The 18,189-nt window shown below is 40.2% G+C and overlaps 1 protein-coding gene across 1 annotated transcript in view; it reads left to right on the top strand.

The window, feature by feature from the left end:
• The first annotated feature begins 5,532 nt into the window (after nucleotides 1-5,532).
• The window catches only part of DISP1 (dispatched RND transporter family member 1), a 211,049-nt gene continuing 198,392 nt past the window's right edge, over nucleotides 5,533-18,189 (top strand). The window contains exon 1 of the mRNA XM_058533649.1: nucleotides 5,533-5,601. Coding sequence (XP_058389632.1) covers nucleotides 5,553-5,601 — 49 coding nt within the window. The 5' untranslated portion in view covers nucleotides 5,533-5,552. The remainder of the gene's footprint in view (nucleotides 5,602-18,189) is intronic.

The following is an 18,189-nucleotide window of genomic DNA, read 5'->3' as shown; positions in this document are numbered from 1 at the left end:
GGCAATAGCTTATAACCATGTGGAAATCAGATCAGTTTCTCTGATTCAGTCTTATGTATTTTCCATTTAATTCTTAACATTACCCATCACAGATCTTTGGTCTTGCTTTTGTTTTTTATTATAAAATATTAACAAAAGTGTACAGAAGTGGATGGGTGTTACACAGTAGATTGACAGTACAATGTTCTATTCATACTTTTGTGGGAGAAAAGTTGCACTGATATATTTAAGGACTCTTTCCTTTAGAAATATTTAAGGAATCTCGTTTGCGTGCAATAGGGTTGCCAGATTTAGCAAATAAAAATACAGGATATTCAGTTAAATTTGAATTTCACATAAGCAATAAATAATTTCTTACTGCAAGCATGTCCTATGCAATATTTGGGACATATTTACACTAAAAAATAATCTGAAATTCAAATTTAACTGGCTGTCCTGTATTTTATTTGGCAACTCTATGTACGGTGGATTTTTCTGGGCAATGAGAATTTGCAATGTGGAGAAGGTCCATCTCAGGACAAAAATACAGAGGAATCAGAAATAACCCTCTATGATTCTGTCATATTTACTCAAGGCAGGTATAACCAACCCGTAAGGTATTGCTTGATTTTAAGAGTTTCTAAGAGAATGCTACAAATAAAGGAAATGACTTCTTACTACTTAATCAGGATGCTTTTGTAGAGAAGGTATGTCTCTCTTTAGGGCAAACATCCATTGTTTTTACAGGGAAAATTTTGCCTCAAACTTCCTAGCCCACAGCTAATTTCTTCTTAGGAAATAAGCTTGTTATCAATGAGACTCAGAGCTGAAAGTTCATTCTATTACTTACCTACTGGTGAGATTTCCAGTTAGGGGTAGAGCTGTGTGTCTATTTAAGTTATTAAACCATGGAGTGAAATTTTAATTGAAAAGGAAAGGCTTGTTTTACTAGTCGCGTTGGAAGTTAGGTGAAGCTTTCTCTGGCAGGAGCATTTCTGCTTAGTTTTGATTTTCTTGGGAAGAAAACAAAGCGAGGCTTATACACCCATCAGATGTGTGGAGTGCCCATTGCTTTTGCAGAAAGATAAACAAGGACTGCAGTTTAAAATTATTGACTTGTATGCAAGTCCTTCAGAACACACTCACCCAAACTTTCAGTTAATCAGTATCACGTCAAGTTTCCCTATTGTGTTTCTCTTTGACACATGGAATTTCCATTGGTGTAGGTCTTAAAGAGGTTGGAGGTAGAAATATCTGATTATTACACAATGTGTCCCTGTGGAAGTCACATGTTTCATTTGAATTCCACAGAAGAAAAGAGTTGAATAAGGCATTATTTTATTTCTATTTATAAATATGTTTACTTCAAGAGGGTATGAATCCATGTTGAAAATATTCTTATGGGCATACAAACCTATAAAATTAGACCAAAATTAGACGGAGGGGAGGGGGGAATGGGGAGTTAGTGTTTAACGAGTACAGAGTTTCAGTCTGGGAAGACGAAAAAGGTTTGGAGAGGGATGGCGGTGATGTTTACACAACAATGTGAATGCACTTGATGCCACTGAAGTGTTCACTTAAACATAAAAAAATTAGACCAAAATAGCAAGTCATGTTTGTAAATATTTCAATTAAATTGAAACATTTCTGGGGCAGTTCCTCTTTTAGGAAGGAAACACCACTCTAAATGCATGGACTTATCTTTCATTTTAGTCTAGAGATATTATCGGATCACAGAAGATTGAGATCTTTATAGAAAAATACCTTGCCTTGAGTACCCTGCAGTAGAGTTGGGAATTCTTAATTGGAGAGCACAGGCTGACCTTAATTATCTCTCAATTCATAATCTTTAATTAATGTAATTTTAAACCAAATGGTTAATATTTCAGAGAACATGCCATTGTGATTACCTCCAACTATAGATTAGTTCATTTTGCTATAAATTACTAAATTACTGCCTGTGCAAAAGGAAGAGGATATAGTTTTAGACATAACTGCTAATGATGTTAACGTTTATGTTGGTGGTGAAAAGAATAAATAAGGATAATAAAAACACCCATGTATGAACTAAAGAGAATGTAGAATGTGTAAATAAACTTTTTAAACCACTAACCTTATTAGCTCTGCTAATTAACCCATCTGTCTGAGCCAGTTGGTGAGTACTGAAAAAAAAAGTAGGACATTTTTCTTTAAAATCTTCTCTCCTGGTTCAGAGTAATATGTCTATTATCCACAGGTCACTCACAAATGTCGCCTGAACAGCTGACATGATTCTGCAGTCAGGCTGATACCATTATATAGACATGGGGGTGCTCCCAAGGCCAGGAGGCATGTGGGAGGAGGCCGGGCAGTACACTTTTAAAGATTTCACAGTAGTCTGCCAGGAGTATTGCACTCTCTCCACACCAGAAGATCAGGTAACTGGCCTGGGAGAGAGAAAATTTTGAACCAGTCCTGTCTCTGGGACTATTGAACTGTTTGACCTTAGGAAAACCATTATGTCTAGCTGGACTTTAGTTCTCTCCTCCGTATAATGAAGAATTTGAAATACATGGTTTCCAAAGTCTCCCTCTAGATTTATATACTGATTGTATGATTGCCCCACTCATCAAACCCCATGGTAACTATGACAGTTTTCCTGAAGGGACCAGGTAGCAGTGGAGGTGTGCAAACTTTCCTCCTGTCATTGGCCTAGGGAGAGAAGCTGGCTCCAGAACTCTGGTGAAAAGAGATTGACGCTATAGAGTGAGTCTTGTGAATTGATGTCTTGGTGTTTCATTGCTAGGAATAGAAACCTACCAAAATCAACCCAAGTAAAATGAGAAATTCACTGGGAGGACACAGAATTTTCACAGAATTTAAGGACAGGAAGTTTAGCTGGACCTCACAAGGGACTGGGACGCAAAAATTGGAAAGATGGGAACTAAGCTGACCACCTCTCAGATAATTCCATCTTCTCTTTTCCTTTCTTTCTCTCCTCCTTATCCCTTCTATCTCCTCTTCCCTCCAGTTCCTTTCCCTTTTTCTCCACCAGCTTTGGACATGTTGCTCACACCTAATCCAGTGCTAGGTTTACATGACATTTCTGTCTCAACAAGAAAGAGAGACCAATGGGGGCTCCGTATGTGAACTCCAAAACCCATGAATGAGAGACTCGCTTAGCCTATTTGGGTTGTTTCTACATCTACTCCAGTTTGCAATGAGTATGGGTCCTTTGGCTCAGTGCCCATTCAGCAGGGGCTCTGGGAGCAGGTGATCTTAAACAAGGACGTGATATGGGTATACAGCTTAAGATTATTTTGGTTGCAAGCAGCAGGGGCCTTTTTTGGCTAGTCAAGCAAAAAAATGTTTTGGAAGTACACAGGGATATCTCCTGTAATCAAAGGAGACAGGGCAGGTCCTGGGTCCTTGGCAAAGGGTGTTAACAGATCTTTTCTTTAGGGCACTGCCATTTATGTGACTCAGCTCTAATGGCTATTTTTTTCTCTGTGTTTCCCTATGCCATATTTAAAATCCCTGGGGGGAAGAGTATAAATGGCCTGGTTTAGGATGTGTCCATCTCTTCATTAATTTTCTATACAAAGGACATGATAGTGTGAACAACTTGTCCCAGTTTTTGCAGGACTATCTGAGTTTCAGCACCAAAAGTCCAGCATCCTGGGATCCCCCTCAATTCTGGGCAAACCAGGATGGTGGGTCACTTATGCATGCATATATGGCCCTTTAAGGGACTGTGCTGTGTATTGGGGCATTCCTACAAAAAGAGGAAGTGTGGTGAGCTATGGGGAAACACCTCATGGAGTGTCTATTACATTCTACTTCTTGGTGGCCCAGCACGCGCACACACACACACACACACACACACACACACACATCACAACACATATACACACTCTCTTCTTCCCATTCTTTCAAAGACATACCTGTCCACTACATGAATTGGTTATTTCATGTACCACTACAAATAGACGGCTAACCTTCCCCATGGGAGAAAACCCAAAGCCGTGTCCTTCTACTCCATCCAGAGGTGATGTTGTGCCCTCTAAGTACAGACTTTCTACATGAAGTCCTTTCTTCCTTTTCTTCTACCATAATCCTATCTTCATATATCACAACATACTCTGTGGCTGGCAAAAAGAAAAGAAAATGAAGGAAAAAGTTGTTATTATACTATTTCTTTTTAAACAGGAAAAAGGGGGCTTGGTGTGCAAGAGGGTCTTTATTAAACACTAGTAGCAAGCAAGAAAATAGCAATAGAGGCAACAGCCCTCATTATGTAGCTGGTGATGAAGTTTCCTCCTCTTTGTCCCATTCCATGACTCCCTGTGGCTTCAGCTGGCATCTCAGTTGGTTGGGGTGATTTGCCCAATGGGGCAGCCTGAGGGATATGAGCCCTGGTGGTCCTGCCTTTATAGGGTTGTAGTAGTCATCCTTTTTTTTTTTTTTTTTTCATCTGGGTATGGCAGTTTGAGAAAGCACCCTCAAAGGTAAAATTGTTGTATCCATAATCTTTCAAGTTCTTATTCTTCTTTGATGACTAGGTCAATCACCCTAGTCAACCCCATAACTCACTAGTTTGTCTTTTCCCCCGGAGAACCCCCGATTCCCTGTAGTGTGGATTCTGAAGTCCAAATTCCTTAGCTGAGGCACAACAGTCTTCATGACCTAGTCTTGCCTCCTCTCACTGTACTTGCTCTTGCCTCCATGATCTCAGACCTTGCTAAATTAACTGTAGCCCCCTCCAGCTCCCTGATCCAGCCCAGTTCTCACTCTCTGGCATCCTTCTTCTCTGCATGTCCTTCCCCACCCTGTCTGCCCTTTAACTCTTATTCATCATTTATTTCAGTCTCAACTGAATAGCCATTATCTCTAGAGAGTCTTTCTCTGCCCTGGCTCTTCACACCCACCATTCCCTACAGCACTGCCATAGGTCCTCTAGAGCTTGATGGTTTCATTCTTGTTTGCTCATATATCTGTCCCTACACGACACTAAGCTTCCGAGGAACAGGAGGCTGTTTGATTTATTCTACGTCTCCTTCATCGACCTGGGCGCCCCCCTCGCTCCCTAAGAGGGGCTTTCGTCTGTTCACAGCCTAGTTGTTGCATGAGTGATATACAGCAGGCGATAAAAATTTAAATTAGAGAATGAAGCAAGACTGCCTTGTGGTGTGATTACCCTCTGCTCATATTTATGACAACTTTTAACGAGACCGTGAGGGCAGGGGTCAGCGTCTGAGTCATCTTGCTCCTAAGGGGGCGTGAGCAGAGCAGACACCTGGTCAAGCGATTGGAGACTGACTGACGGATCCGCTGGAAAGAGAAGCAGCGCGAGCGGAAAGAGACTTAGGGCAGCCCGCCCTCTCAGGGCAAGCCTCTCCGCTCCGTGCCCGGGCCTCCTCTCCCGCGTCTTCTCTCCGCGAGACCCCGCGGAGCCCCGCAACCCCTCGGGCAGGAGGGGAGCGGGGGGGCGGGACTTCCGGTCCCGCTAGCGAACGCCTTCCGGCGCGAGGCGGAAGCCCGGCTCCGGGTCCAGATCCGAGCCGGAGCGTCCCGGGCACTTGTCTCCTCAGTGGATGCTTCTCGGCCCCGCCGCCACCGCGCGCCGCGGCACGGGGAGACCGGGTAGGGATGGGAGAGTCGGGACTCCCCGCGCGGGCGGAGGGAGAGCCGGGCCCCCAGGTGTGAGGGAGGGGACCGTGATCGGGGATCGGGGAACCCCGGGACAGCCCTGAGGTCAGCCGTGAGGGGCTGGGCAGGGAGGCACCGGGGACCCTGAGGCCGAAGAGGCCCCGAGACGGGGAGTCGCGGGTGACAGTGGGCAGGGATGCCTCTCGGAGGAAAGTGGTCCTGCGTGGGGGCGTGTCCGGGACTTGGCAGACTGCCTGTGAGGGTGGCACGAGATGGCAAAGGTTGGCTCTCGAGGCAAAGGTTCGAGAGGAGAGGGTCAGTCCCTCTCTGAGGTTCGTAGGTGAGAAGGGCATCTTGACCTAACGGAGCAGAAAGATGACCAGCCACCTATGGGATGCTGAACTCGTATTGCTTCATTTTCAGTGAATGCTGGCTTTTTGATGTGTGTGTGTGTACCCCTGTGTGGATTTCGGGGAAATATTTTACATTCCCAGGGAACACTTGAACTCTCCTTCACCCAGGTCCAACTTATGCTGCATTTCTTTGTCAAACCGATAGTACTTGCAAGTTGTCTTCATAAGAGCAAGCCAACCCAAGTTTTTTTTTGGAATCTTCTCTACCTTTAGGTTGTCTTATTTCCTTTGTCATGGGATGAACCTCTAAATGCGTTTAGAATTACAGTGATAAGTGCATGGAAAGCCAGTGCTGTTTGCAGTTACAGTTCATTGTTTTTCTGCCTAACTTTCTAACACATTTTTACTAAAAGTTATCCTATGTGTTCAGTTTTTCAGTTTAACTAGTAAGGGCACTTTTAGATTAGGATGAAGCCAATTACTAGTAATTCCTAAGAATTTGCTGTTAGTTTTTATTTCTGCAACAAGGAAAAATATATATATTTGCCATTGGCAGTGTTTTAAAAATATTGATAACCCAAAATCTGTTGTTATATATGCATTAGTGCATTTAGTTTTCCTGAGTGGCCAGCTTATAGTATGTGGGCTGTTTTTATCATTACCAGAGGTAATTATTATTAATTTTAGTTATTGTCTACCTTGTATTTATGTTTTATTGGCTGTAATTAATATGTTCTTCCTAATCTACATCATGTAGTGTCTCACTTCAGTGTAATTACAAAGACTCTCCTGGCTTTAAGTAGATGGTAAGGGAATTGGATTTTTGCCACAAGCTGGGCAAAGGTAGCTAGGGAGAGCCATGACATTGTCATTGGGGAGGGTGATATCTGATGATTGCTTGTTTCAGGTATTTCATAATTCAAGTGTTAAACTTTTTTATTTTTAAAATTACTATACTGGTACAGGTAATTTTTAGATCTGATTTGGTGGTCTGAGTTGCACTCATTCAAGTAAACCACAACATTTCATGTTTATTGGTGACTTGGTGTCTTGCCAGCTTATAAATCCGCCCCCCCCAGCTTTTTTGAGGTATAATTGACAAATAAAAATTGTGTATATTCAAGGCGTACGATGTGATGATATGATATACATACATATACATTATGAAATGATTATGATCAAGCTAATTAACAGATCATCACCTCATATACTTACTATTTTCTTTTTTTTGGTGAGAACACTTAAAATCTACTCTTCCAAATTTCACATATACAGTATTATTGACTATAGCCTGTAAACTCTTGACAGCCTTGAAAATCTGTGCCTGCCTTAGGTAGATAGTTATAATTTACTTATGTTTGGGGCACAGCTGATATTTACAACTGGAAAGCAATGCCTAAACATAAACAATACTTTAACATGTAAATGAGCATATTGACTAGTTTTTCAAATTAAAAAATGAAAAGATGACACTGATCTCGATAATTATTGCATAAACTACCACGTAGATTTCTATCTATGTCTTAACATAATTGTATTTCTTGAGACAATACTGTTTTTCTGATAAGACGTGTTCTGATTTTTCTATACAATCTTGGTTTAAAAAAAATGTGTTCTGGGGCCGGCCTGGTGGCATAGTGGTTAAATTTGCACACTCCGCTTTGGTAGCCTGGGGTTCGCAGGTTCAGATCCCTGGCGCAGACCCACGCACCGCTCATCAAGCCATGCTGTGACAGGCGTCCCACATATAAAGTGGAGGAACATGGGCATGGACGTTAGCCCAGGGCCAATCTTCCTCAGCAAAAAGAGGAGGATTGGCAACAGATGTTAGCTCAGGGCTAACCTTCCTCACCAAAAAAAAAAAAAAAAAAAAGTGTTCTTCTCTCCTTCCCCCTTTGCCCTTGGTTTTTGGGAGATAAAGCACTTGATCAAGTGTGCAGGTCTTTAGACTTGGGTTTGTGTTAGAGGAAATGCTCGATGCTGAAACACAAGAGTCCTGCCTTTGGCAAGTCTTATATATCTGAATGGTATGTTTGAAATTTGATTGCCCTGTGTTCTGGATAATCATTGGAATTTTCGCTTTTTGTTCTAATTGTTGAGTAAATAGCTTTCTCTAGATAAACTCTGTGTGTTATTCTGTAGGATTTAGACGTATTTTACAGTTTAACCGATGGGGCAGTTTTTTATGAGGATGCAGCAAATAACTATTCTTGTGGGTTTACCATTTCTTTTTATTTCTGCTACAGTGAAATATGTATCTGTGCATTGGAAGAACTGTTAAAACAGGGTTAACCAAAACTCTGTCCTCTTCAATACATACTTACACATTTTGTTTTCCTTAACAATTTGCAATATATGAAGTAATTCGCTATATTGAGTTTTTTGGTTCTGTGCTCTCTGATTATCAATTTTATTATTATATAGTCCGTTCTCAGTTTTCTGCATACCCTAGTTAGAGAACCATTCCCTGCTGTTTGATAGCATCAGGATAATTTGTTAGAGCCGAGGAATACAGCTTTTGGACAGGGAGATACCAAGCAGAGTGTTGATCTCCTGCTAACTTCCATCCAGCTGCTGCATTGCCTGTGATGCTTGCGGGCCTCAACAAGATTGGCTGAGGCATAGCTGACCCCTTCTTTTAGTATCACTTTCTGTCCTTTCTCTTCTGCTTAGTTAAACCCTTTCTCTTGTAGTGACTAAGATGACCTGGGCCCCAGAGTGATGCAAGCGGATCAGAGCAGCTAAAAGGACTGCGCTCCTGTTAGTAGAGGCTTGTCCATTCTGCCGAGTCTGGTCCCATAAATCCTGGCAAATTTTCCACCCTCCAGGCATGTAGTTATGGCTGTGAAACACTTGTTTACACTATTATTGTTTTGAAATATAGTTTTAATACTAAATCATAATTGGATTATATAAATGGACTCTAGTTGTGCTTAGAGTGAGGCATCACGTTAAATTACACATGAACTTTTCTGTTAAAGTGATATGCTATATCTCACAATTGCAAGTGCTGTAGAAAGTACACTGATTGGCATTAGTCCTTGTTTTGGTTGTTATTATTATTTTTTAAATTTGAGATGCTAAGGAAAGAAAAACTTTTGGCTAAAAAATTTGGGCAGAGGTGGGAGAGGCTGACCTTTGCCGGTGATGTATCAAAGGGTGATGGTGGCAGCTGTCTGCAGTGATTGGAAGGAGTACCTTAGCACCGAGGTTGTTTAGAATTGCCAGTGCTTGGTGATGATAAAAAGCAGACAGACTTTTATTTGGTTTTATTATTGTTTTAAAATACCTTACAGACAATGCACTCCCTTGTTGCCTTCTGGGGGCAGGGAGAGAAACCCATCCCACCTCTTCCACCTGCGTGAGAATGACCCAGCAGAGGCTCTTGAAGTCAAAGTTTGTATGATAATTAAGAATCATGGAGAGTTTTGAGGGAAGGGTTGAAATGTGAATAAAAAAACAAGTATTGAGGTTTATTTTAGCATTGGCATTTATTTTCATTATTGAGAGGATGAAGGCTCGGAGATTGATGAGGACATTGTAGATATGAGAAGACCAAGCACTATGGATAGTGAGCTTGTGTTAATTAAAGCAGAGCAGGGAAGGTAGGCCCTAGGAATTGATGGATAATCAAGTTCTAGACTTTCCACGAGAACTAATGACTACACAGAGAAGAAGTACCAGAATCAACTCCTAATATTTGAAACCTAAGTGATGACTATTTCACAGTAATTGAATAGAGTTGCAAAAATAAAAATTGTACAAGGAACCACCCATATACCCTTTATTTAGATTCACCTGTTGTTAACATTTTACCCCATTTGCTTTATCACTTAAGAACACTTTTGATTAAAGTAGAATGCTCATATAAAATATACTCCCAAGTTGACCTGCTAACTTTATTTCTTTTCCTAATAAACAGTTATTTATTGGCTCCAGTTTGCTCAGTGCTAGAGCTAGAAAGTACCTTGGGAGATAATCTGATTTGACTCCCTCAAGGATGGTAAATGTTGACTAATCCAGGACAGGTGGGTTTTGATTTCTAAACCTCCATAGCCTCTTCCAGGGTCTTACCATCCTGACAGGTAGGAATTATAATTCCTATGTCTGTTTGTTGCTTTGTGGCTTATACATTTTCATTTGATCTCAAAATAAGCATGTAAGTGTTTTTTTTTAGACCTAAGTCCACCTCTTCTTAATTTCTATTCCTTGGTTATAGAAAACAATTGAACAGCATCCTTTTCAAGAACACTTAACCCATTCTGTAATAAATACGTTATTAACTTTCCTTGGGTAAGACTGTTTATACCTTTAGGATTTCACCTAAAATATACTTTCTATCTCTTTAGTCAATTCACAAGACCTTATCTTGGATGATCTTTCAAGATTCTAGGTTTTTCATAACCTTTTTAAAGTGTGATGAGCGAAGCTTAGAAGAGTCTGGCTAATGTAGAATAACAACAGTGATAATTTATTATAAATTTTTTACAAAGTGCTTTTCTTATATAGTCATTTGATCCTTAGGGCAGGGCAGGTGGTATCCCTATTGCAGAGATGGAAAAACCCAAGCTGCAGAAAGGTTAAGTGAGTTGCCCAGGATCCTGTAGAACTGGGTTGTGTTGGAACTGGGATGCAACCCCAGGTCTCCTAACCCTAAATCCATGTACCCTTCATCCAGATGCACCTGTTCTGCTGCGTCTCCCTTTCAGGTCCTTACACATCATGCTTTTTAAAAGGTACCTTAGAATCACTTTGGCTTTCTCATTTCTTCTCCCCTTTCAGCAGTCTAACTTGCTATTATGGAAATAACGTGTTTGCTGACTCAACTTATTCTTTTTCTTCTGCACTTAAAATAATGTCATTGCAGAGTTAGAGTGAACCTGTAGCAGTCACTTAATCCAGTCTTCTACCTAATTTGGATGCCCTCATAACCTTTCCTTCCCTTCGCAGAGGAGTTAGGACCCTTGCAGGAATACTTCGAGAACAAAGCGTTCACTTCTTTTTTATGCAACCTTGGTTCATTGTTGGCTGGCTCCGGTTTTAAGGTTATTCTTGTATTTATAACAGATGCAAATTACCTGTGTGTTTTTTTAATCTGTTGGTTTCATTTATGCTATCATCCAGAGCAACATAGAAGATCTATTTTATTTTCTCTTTGCTGTGTAAAATTTTGTCACATTATTTAAAGATAGCTATCTCTTCTCCAGGTTAAATAATGCCAGTACCTAAATCTTTCACCTTATGCTGGATGCGCTAGGTTGTCATTGTCCTGAAAATATGGCTTCCATCATTGTCTGCACTATTTTAGATGTCTGACCAAGGCAGCAAATAGTAGGACAATTACTTCCTGTCAGGTGGACACCGTACTATTCTATTATTGCATATTCAATATTGTTGAAGTTGAAAATTACATTAACATTTAAGCAGACACATCTTCCTCTTATATTAAGCATTTGGTAAGCCAAAGCTCCCAAAATTTTCGTAGGTATCTCTGTTAGTCTGGTCCCTGTACTTGTACAACTGATTATTAAACTGAAACGCAGGACTTGACATTTATTCCTGTTAAATTTTGTCCTGCCTGTGTTTCAACAGTCCAGCATTTCAGCCTATAGAGATATATTTTGGTCTCAATTTTCTCACTCGCTTATTAGCCATCCTTTTCAGCTTTATCTTCTTCATTTAAAATATTTATCCGTTAAAGCTTGTGTTGAGTCAGGGCTGGTTTGGGTTGATTATAGCTAACTAGCTAATGCTCCTTGTAGACAGGCCTAGAGGCAGATCATCTATGGATAATTTTATATGAAGTTTTCTGCAGAAAAGTGTGACAAGTGATAGTTCTCTCGACCTGGTGCCCTTACTCCCTGGGAGACCCAAGAAATACTTATAGGCCATTCCAAGCTTGAGTTGGGTTTTCTGCTCTCTACCAGTCACTTTTACATGCACGTCTCTGAAGAATAGAGAAAATAAATCATTGGAATTGTGTCCCAATGCCTCTCTGCCTCTCTCCTTGCCCTCAAAATGAAATATCACCACTTAAACCTAGAATAATTGAAAACTAGGTTTAAAGAAAGTATCTGGGACCTGCCATTTCTTATGTTTATGATTTTGCTATGGAGTTTAGTCTCTGAACTATATGTGAACTCTTATTCGTACTCTAAGGACTTTTAAAAACTGCTATGAACTATAAAAAGGTTTTTAAAAGAGACTTATAGTGGGAAATAATAATTAATATTCTTGGAAACTAGGCTTGCCAATGGCCTTAGTCCATTATTATTATATACATATATAATTATATATATAGATTATATATAGATAGACGTAGGTTGTACATAGAGATTATTTCCATTTTTAGTCAATGTCAAACCTTTAAATCTCCAGCTAGTAATCTCTTACATAGACAAATTTTTTAAGCTTTGGTTCAAATCTTAGTTCATCTCCATATTTTTGAAATTAAAATTGTTTATAGCTAAGTCGAGCTTTGAAGAAAGAGTCTATCAATTGATGAGATTAATGCTACATTTATTAGGTAGCAAATAGGAGTTAGACCTGCGATAATTGGGTTTTCATTGTCAGCCACATAATAGTGGAGGAGTAGAAAGAGCCCTAAACTGTATGTCGGGAGACTTGGGTTCTAGAAGTAGCTGTGTTGCTAATGGACCATATGATTGAATGAAGTGTGTGACCTCTTAGCCTCAGTAACTTCACATGCAAAGTTAGGGGGCTGGACTCCATTGGTGTTCTTATTTTCCCCAATTTTATGGCAAACTTGTTGGATAAGTCCCTCTCAGCAGCTGCTTCCTAATTCCTAGCTGTGGTAAGTCATTTTCCTAGGCTAAGAATGGCCGAATTATATGGCCTCCAGGACATTTTCAGCTCTGGTATTCTAGAGCTGTGCTGTCCCCAGTGAAATGTGGCTATTTTAATTAAAATTAAATCAAATTAAAAATCACTTCTTCGCTTAAACCAAGCCACATTTCAAATGCTCAAATGCCACATGTGATAGTGGTTGCCACATCAGACAGCACAGATATTGAACGTTTCTGCCCTCTCAGAGTGTTCTATCGGACACTGTTCTGTGGGATGCTGTTCTAGAGCCTGCTCTGTGTAAAGCAAGGGACAGATCTCAATTTAATGTGGAAAATGGACTCACTCACAATAGAGTCTTTGTGTCTGGTGCTCAAGGGCAGTTGCCTCAGTGATGACTGGGTTCTTTCATTGACACTATTAATCACTGCCAGTTCCCGTCACAATCAGAACTAGTTGCAGAGACAGATGCAATGTGCTGGAGGACTTAGCGGTCCTCAGCACTTGGTTTCACAGCCATTTCTTGTATATTTTATACAGCAGAGGACGGGAGATATGGAAACGGCACCTACATTGTGAGATCTAGCGTTTATCTGTAAAATGGCGTCAGAGAGCCTGTTCAAGCTGTGTTCGAACTCTTGAAATGCATTACATTTGTTTCAAGAGTGTGGGCAAGAGTTATGTCTGTGTTAGGGAAATTTGGCCAAAAAGTGTCATTAGTTTAGACCAGTGATTCTTGTCAGATCCAATACTGTTTTTATAAAAAATATTTTGTAATTCCTCCTTTACAATCTTGAATTCTAGATATACTGTAACTACGTACAAACCTGATTGCAAAGAAATGAACACAATGTTCTAACTATAATATAAAGGAGAAATAAATATGAAGTCATTTAAAAAATACATTTTTAAATATGTGTGTGCTCTGCGCATACCAAATGGTCAACTTTTTGTTCCTGTATCTAGAATTACTGTGAATGAGACAGCTACAAATGCAACTTATGCGAGTAAGTTGTACTTAACGTACACTGGATTATATTGCTGTCATTGAGGTGATTTTCCAAAATGATAACTAACTTGGTCAAATTCAGAGAAAAGTTAGGTACAGTCTTGCCTTGTCTTTCAAGGCAATTACATTTTGGAAAAATTTAGTAATTATTAAAAGTATGAGAAAGATAATTTGTGTTTATATGTTAAATGGAGTTACGATCTAGACTTAGATAATTTAAAGAGGCTTTACATACACATGTATTTCTGGTGGGATGTTAAAAAATCATGGAGGATGCAGAGTAATCCTTTGTTGTGCAGAACTGTCCGTAGCGTTGTAGGACATCTGGCATTCCTTGCCTCAGTCCACCAAGTGCCTTCAGTGCCCCTCAGTCATTCTCACAACCAGGAAATGTTTTCAACTTTGAAAATATCCCTTAGGGTTTAAAATTAAACCACATTACTTTTCATCTATATGAACTTAAAGGAAGCCAGTTTTTTTCAGAGCGTGTATGTAGAACTGTCTTTTTAGATTAGGGATAACAAATACGTTTTAACATCACAATTCCGTTTCGTTGGTGGTGGTTGTCTTGAGCATTGTGTTAAAAATTCTGAGACAAAGTCCAACCTCAGTAGGATTGAGATTGTGATTGATTAGTCATATCTACCATGGGTAGAAGGAGAAATGGCTGCATGGGACACTTGCCACCTATTCCATCTCTGATATAGCTCAGTGGATCTCAATCAATGGGTACCAGTAGCCCCACCCCAGGGGATTTGGAAATATGTGGGGAAGTTTTTGGTTGTCACTGCAATGGGTGTTATGTGTGTGTAGTTAGCATTTAGTGTTTGAGAACCAGGGATACTAAATGACCCACCGTGCTTTGGGCAGTCCCACGCAATGGGAAAATATCCTATCCAAGAAGCCTAATGTCCCTCATTGAGAAACAATGTCCAGCTTGGAGAAGAGTCCAATTATGGAACCTGTTCTGAGCAGGATGGTCACTGAGACTTAAAACAGAGACCAGATACCTATTTTTCAGGGATATTATTATAGGTATCTTGGCATGGAGAGGAAGATTGTATCATATGACCTCCAAGGGTCTTTTCCAGTTCCATGATTTCATGAGTATAAGTCAGGGATCAGCAAACTATGGCCCACAGGCCAAATGTGAGCTGTTTTAGTAAATAAAGTTTTATTGGAACACAGCTATGCTCGTTCCTTTATGTATTGTCATTGGCTGCTTTGGGGCTACCATGCAGAGTTGAGTAGTTGCCATAGAGACGTTATGGCCTGCAAAGCCTAAATACTACTAGCCCTTGACAGAAAAAGTTTACAGATAGCTGGTGTGAGGAATACTTTTTGAATGGAACCAGTGTGTGAACTGATGTTGCTAAGCATGTGATTCTCATTTCCTTAGTAGTTTTCTGTGTATGAAGTGATTCTGAAATCTTTTTCTATGTCACTGTAGCCCTGAAGACTAACCAATTCGTGGCTCAACAATGGAACTTAGAGCTGGAGAATTCTCAGCTTGATCCTGCAGATATCACTAAGTAGTGCAAAGTCTGCATCTATTTTGTGTGGTTCTTCAGTCTTTAAAATTGGACTTATAGGTGACTTTCCTCACGGTGATGTTATACTAACTGGTAATTACGAAATACTGTGAAAGCCATGAAAATGAGAAAGAAATTGAATCTCAGAATCTTCTGAAATCAGTTTTGGAGCTTAAAAATTCCGTATAGGAAATATCACTATTCTTTTTCCTCTTATGTCTTTTAATAAAGAAAAGCACAGTGAGATAATAGCATTGCTCACCTGTTGGCATTGTGTAGGAAGTAGTAACTTACAAAACAATCTTCTGAGCACTTTTTAATATTTCAAAGAGTTTGCAAGAAATAGACATCTTTTAACTCTTACTTAAAAAAAAAAATACGTTTGAGTCTTTCAGTATGTTAGTGTATCTGTCAGGGTTCTCCCAAGAAACAGAGCCAGTATCATTTGCGTGTGTGTGTGTGTGTGTGTGTGTGTGTGTGTGTGTATAGAGCAAGAGATTTGTTTTAAGGAATTGGCTCATGAAATTGTGGGGGTTGGCAAGTCCAAAATTGGTAGGGCAGGCTGGAAGGTCAGACAGGAGTTGATGCTGCAGTCTTTTTTTTTTTTTGTGGGGAAGATCAGCCCTGAGCTAACATCCATGGCAGTCCTCCTCTTTTTGCTGAGGAAGACTGGCCCTGAGCTAACATCCGTGCCAATCTTCCTCCACTTTATGTGGGATGCTGCCACAGCATGGCCTGACAAGTGGTGCATCTGTGCGCACCCGGGATCAAACTCTGGCCGCCAGCAGTGGGGCGTGTGCACTTAACCACTATGCCACGGGGCCGGCCCCAATGCTGCAGTCTTGAGGCAGAATTCCTTCTTCTCTGGGAACCCTCAGTTTTTGTTCTTAAGGCCTACAACTGATTAGACGAGTCCCACCTGCACAATGGAGGGTAATCTCCTTTACTTAAAGTCAACTTGTTGTAGATATTAACCACATCTACAAAATACCTTTACTGCAACACTTAGATTAATGTGTGATGAAATACTGGGTCTATAACCAGCCAAGCTGACACATAAGACTATCACAGTTGGTATTTAAAACACCTTTGGTATATTCAACAAATATATGGTATGCAAAATATTGCATAGTGATCAGTAAGTAGGAGAGTGTCTATATTTGTAGCCCAGTAGTCTTTAAGGAACTACCTGGGTTTTCATTCACGTGTCAAATGAAGTACAGAAAATGGACAATTTAATCAACCTTGTCATCCTTTGAAATTTGTTATTCTCTTTTTTTTGTGTTTTTTGTGTTTATATATTAATTTTTTGAAATTTAATGTGCCCTAAATAATTTTAAAATTTTATGGCAATTTTTCAATTTTTATAAGTTAATGCTCTTGCTAATATTTTTACATAAAACATTCTTGGAGCTGGGAATTATTTTTCAGCTTATTTAGTCTAATTCCCCTCATTTATTATTGAGAAGCTGGCCCCAGAAAGGTGGAGTGATTTGCTCAGGTGACACAGCGAGTAATAGAACTAGGATTAGAAGCTGGATCTGGTTTCCAATCCAGTGCCCTTTCTGCTACTAGAGTAATTACACTTAAGTGAAGCTAGTTAAGTAAGGACAGATTTTCTGAGGAGAGGGTGATTTTGAGTGTATACTTAAGGGATTGAGTATGAATTGATGTTAAGAGAGTGGAGGTGATATTCCAGCCCTTCAGTGACATTGCGGGGAGGGTGGGCGGAGAGACGTGGGTATGTCGTTAAGATATATCCAAGTGGACAACCTATCTACTTAGGGCACATAGTGACGTGTGATACCCATGGGGCTTGAAGAGGTTTTACTAATAGGTACAGTCTAGCCACTGGATGATTCACGGGATATTCCCAAAGGTCCTTAAGTATAGAGAATGTATGGACCAAGAGAAGTTACCAAACAAGCTTTCTTTCTTGACGAGGTTAAGAATAGAGAAGCATGGAGCTGTTGGAACCCAAGTGCTCTCTGTAAGCAGCATAGGGCAGGAATTTGGAAATCCTCTAGGAGGGCATTTTAAGGATTCTGTGGGGCAACCTTTAGAAGGTTGCCAGGTTTCAGACATGATCTGAGTTTACTTCCTTACCTGCAAAATAAGCATAATAATACCCACTGCATGTAGTTGTTATAAAGGAGATAATATGTATAATGTGCTTAGCATAATGCCTGGCACATAATACTCAAGAATGATAGCAATTCTTATACTACATCATGGCAGCTGGCTGAGGGTCTTATTAGAAGGTATCACTAGAGTGAGGTCCTTCTTGTCCCCTTGTTCTACCTACTTTATGTCACCACACAGTTCTTTTTTTTTTTTTTTTTTTGGTGAGGAAGATTGGCCCTGAGCTAACATCTGTGCCCATCTTGCTCTGTTTTGTGTGTGGGACGCCACCACAGCATGGCTTGATGAGTGATGAGGAGGTCTGCGCCTGGGATTTAAACCTGTGAACCCCAGGCCACCGAAGTGGAGTGTGTGAATTTAACCACTATGCCACTGGGCTGGCCCCACCCCACAGTTCTTTAGCGTGCTTTTCCCTTCTGATTGATTATTCCAGGCAGGTGCATATCTGACTATAAATAGTACTTCTCTACCTCTGTGATCAGCAGGCCTGTTCTTTTTGAATAAGCTATGCACTTTTGGGGGCCGTATTTCAATTGCAAATTCTGTCTCATAAGCAAATAATCCATAATTCTATCTCATCAAATTGAAAGCATGTATTTACTACAGCACTATGTTCAATTAATTTTATTACCTCCCCCCTCCCCCCCTTTTTTTTTGCTTTGGACTATAACTATGAAGATGTGGTTGGAAAGGGGAATGGAGGGTCCAAGATTTTGAAGTAACTTCTCCCTCTCCTCTTCAA

The sequence above is a fragment of the Diceros bicornis genome, chromosome 38 (genome assembly GCF_020826845.1).
Source record: "Diceros bicornis minor isolate mBicDic1 chromosome 38, mDicBic1.mat.cur, whole genome shotgun sequence".
Classification (NCBI taxonomy): Eukaryota; Metazoa; Chordata; class Mammalia; order Perissodactyla; family Rhinocerotidae; genus Diceros; species Diceros bicornis.
Note: the sequence above shows the minus strand (reverse complement) of the source record. Positions and strands in the feature narration are given on the sequence as shown.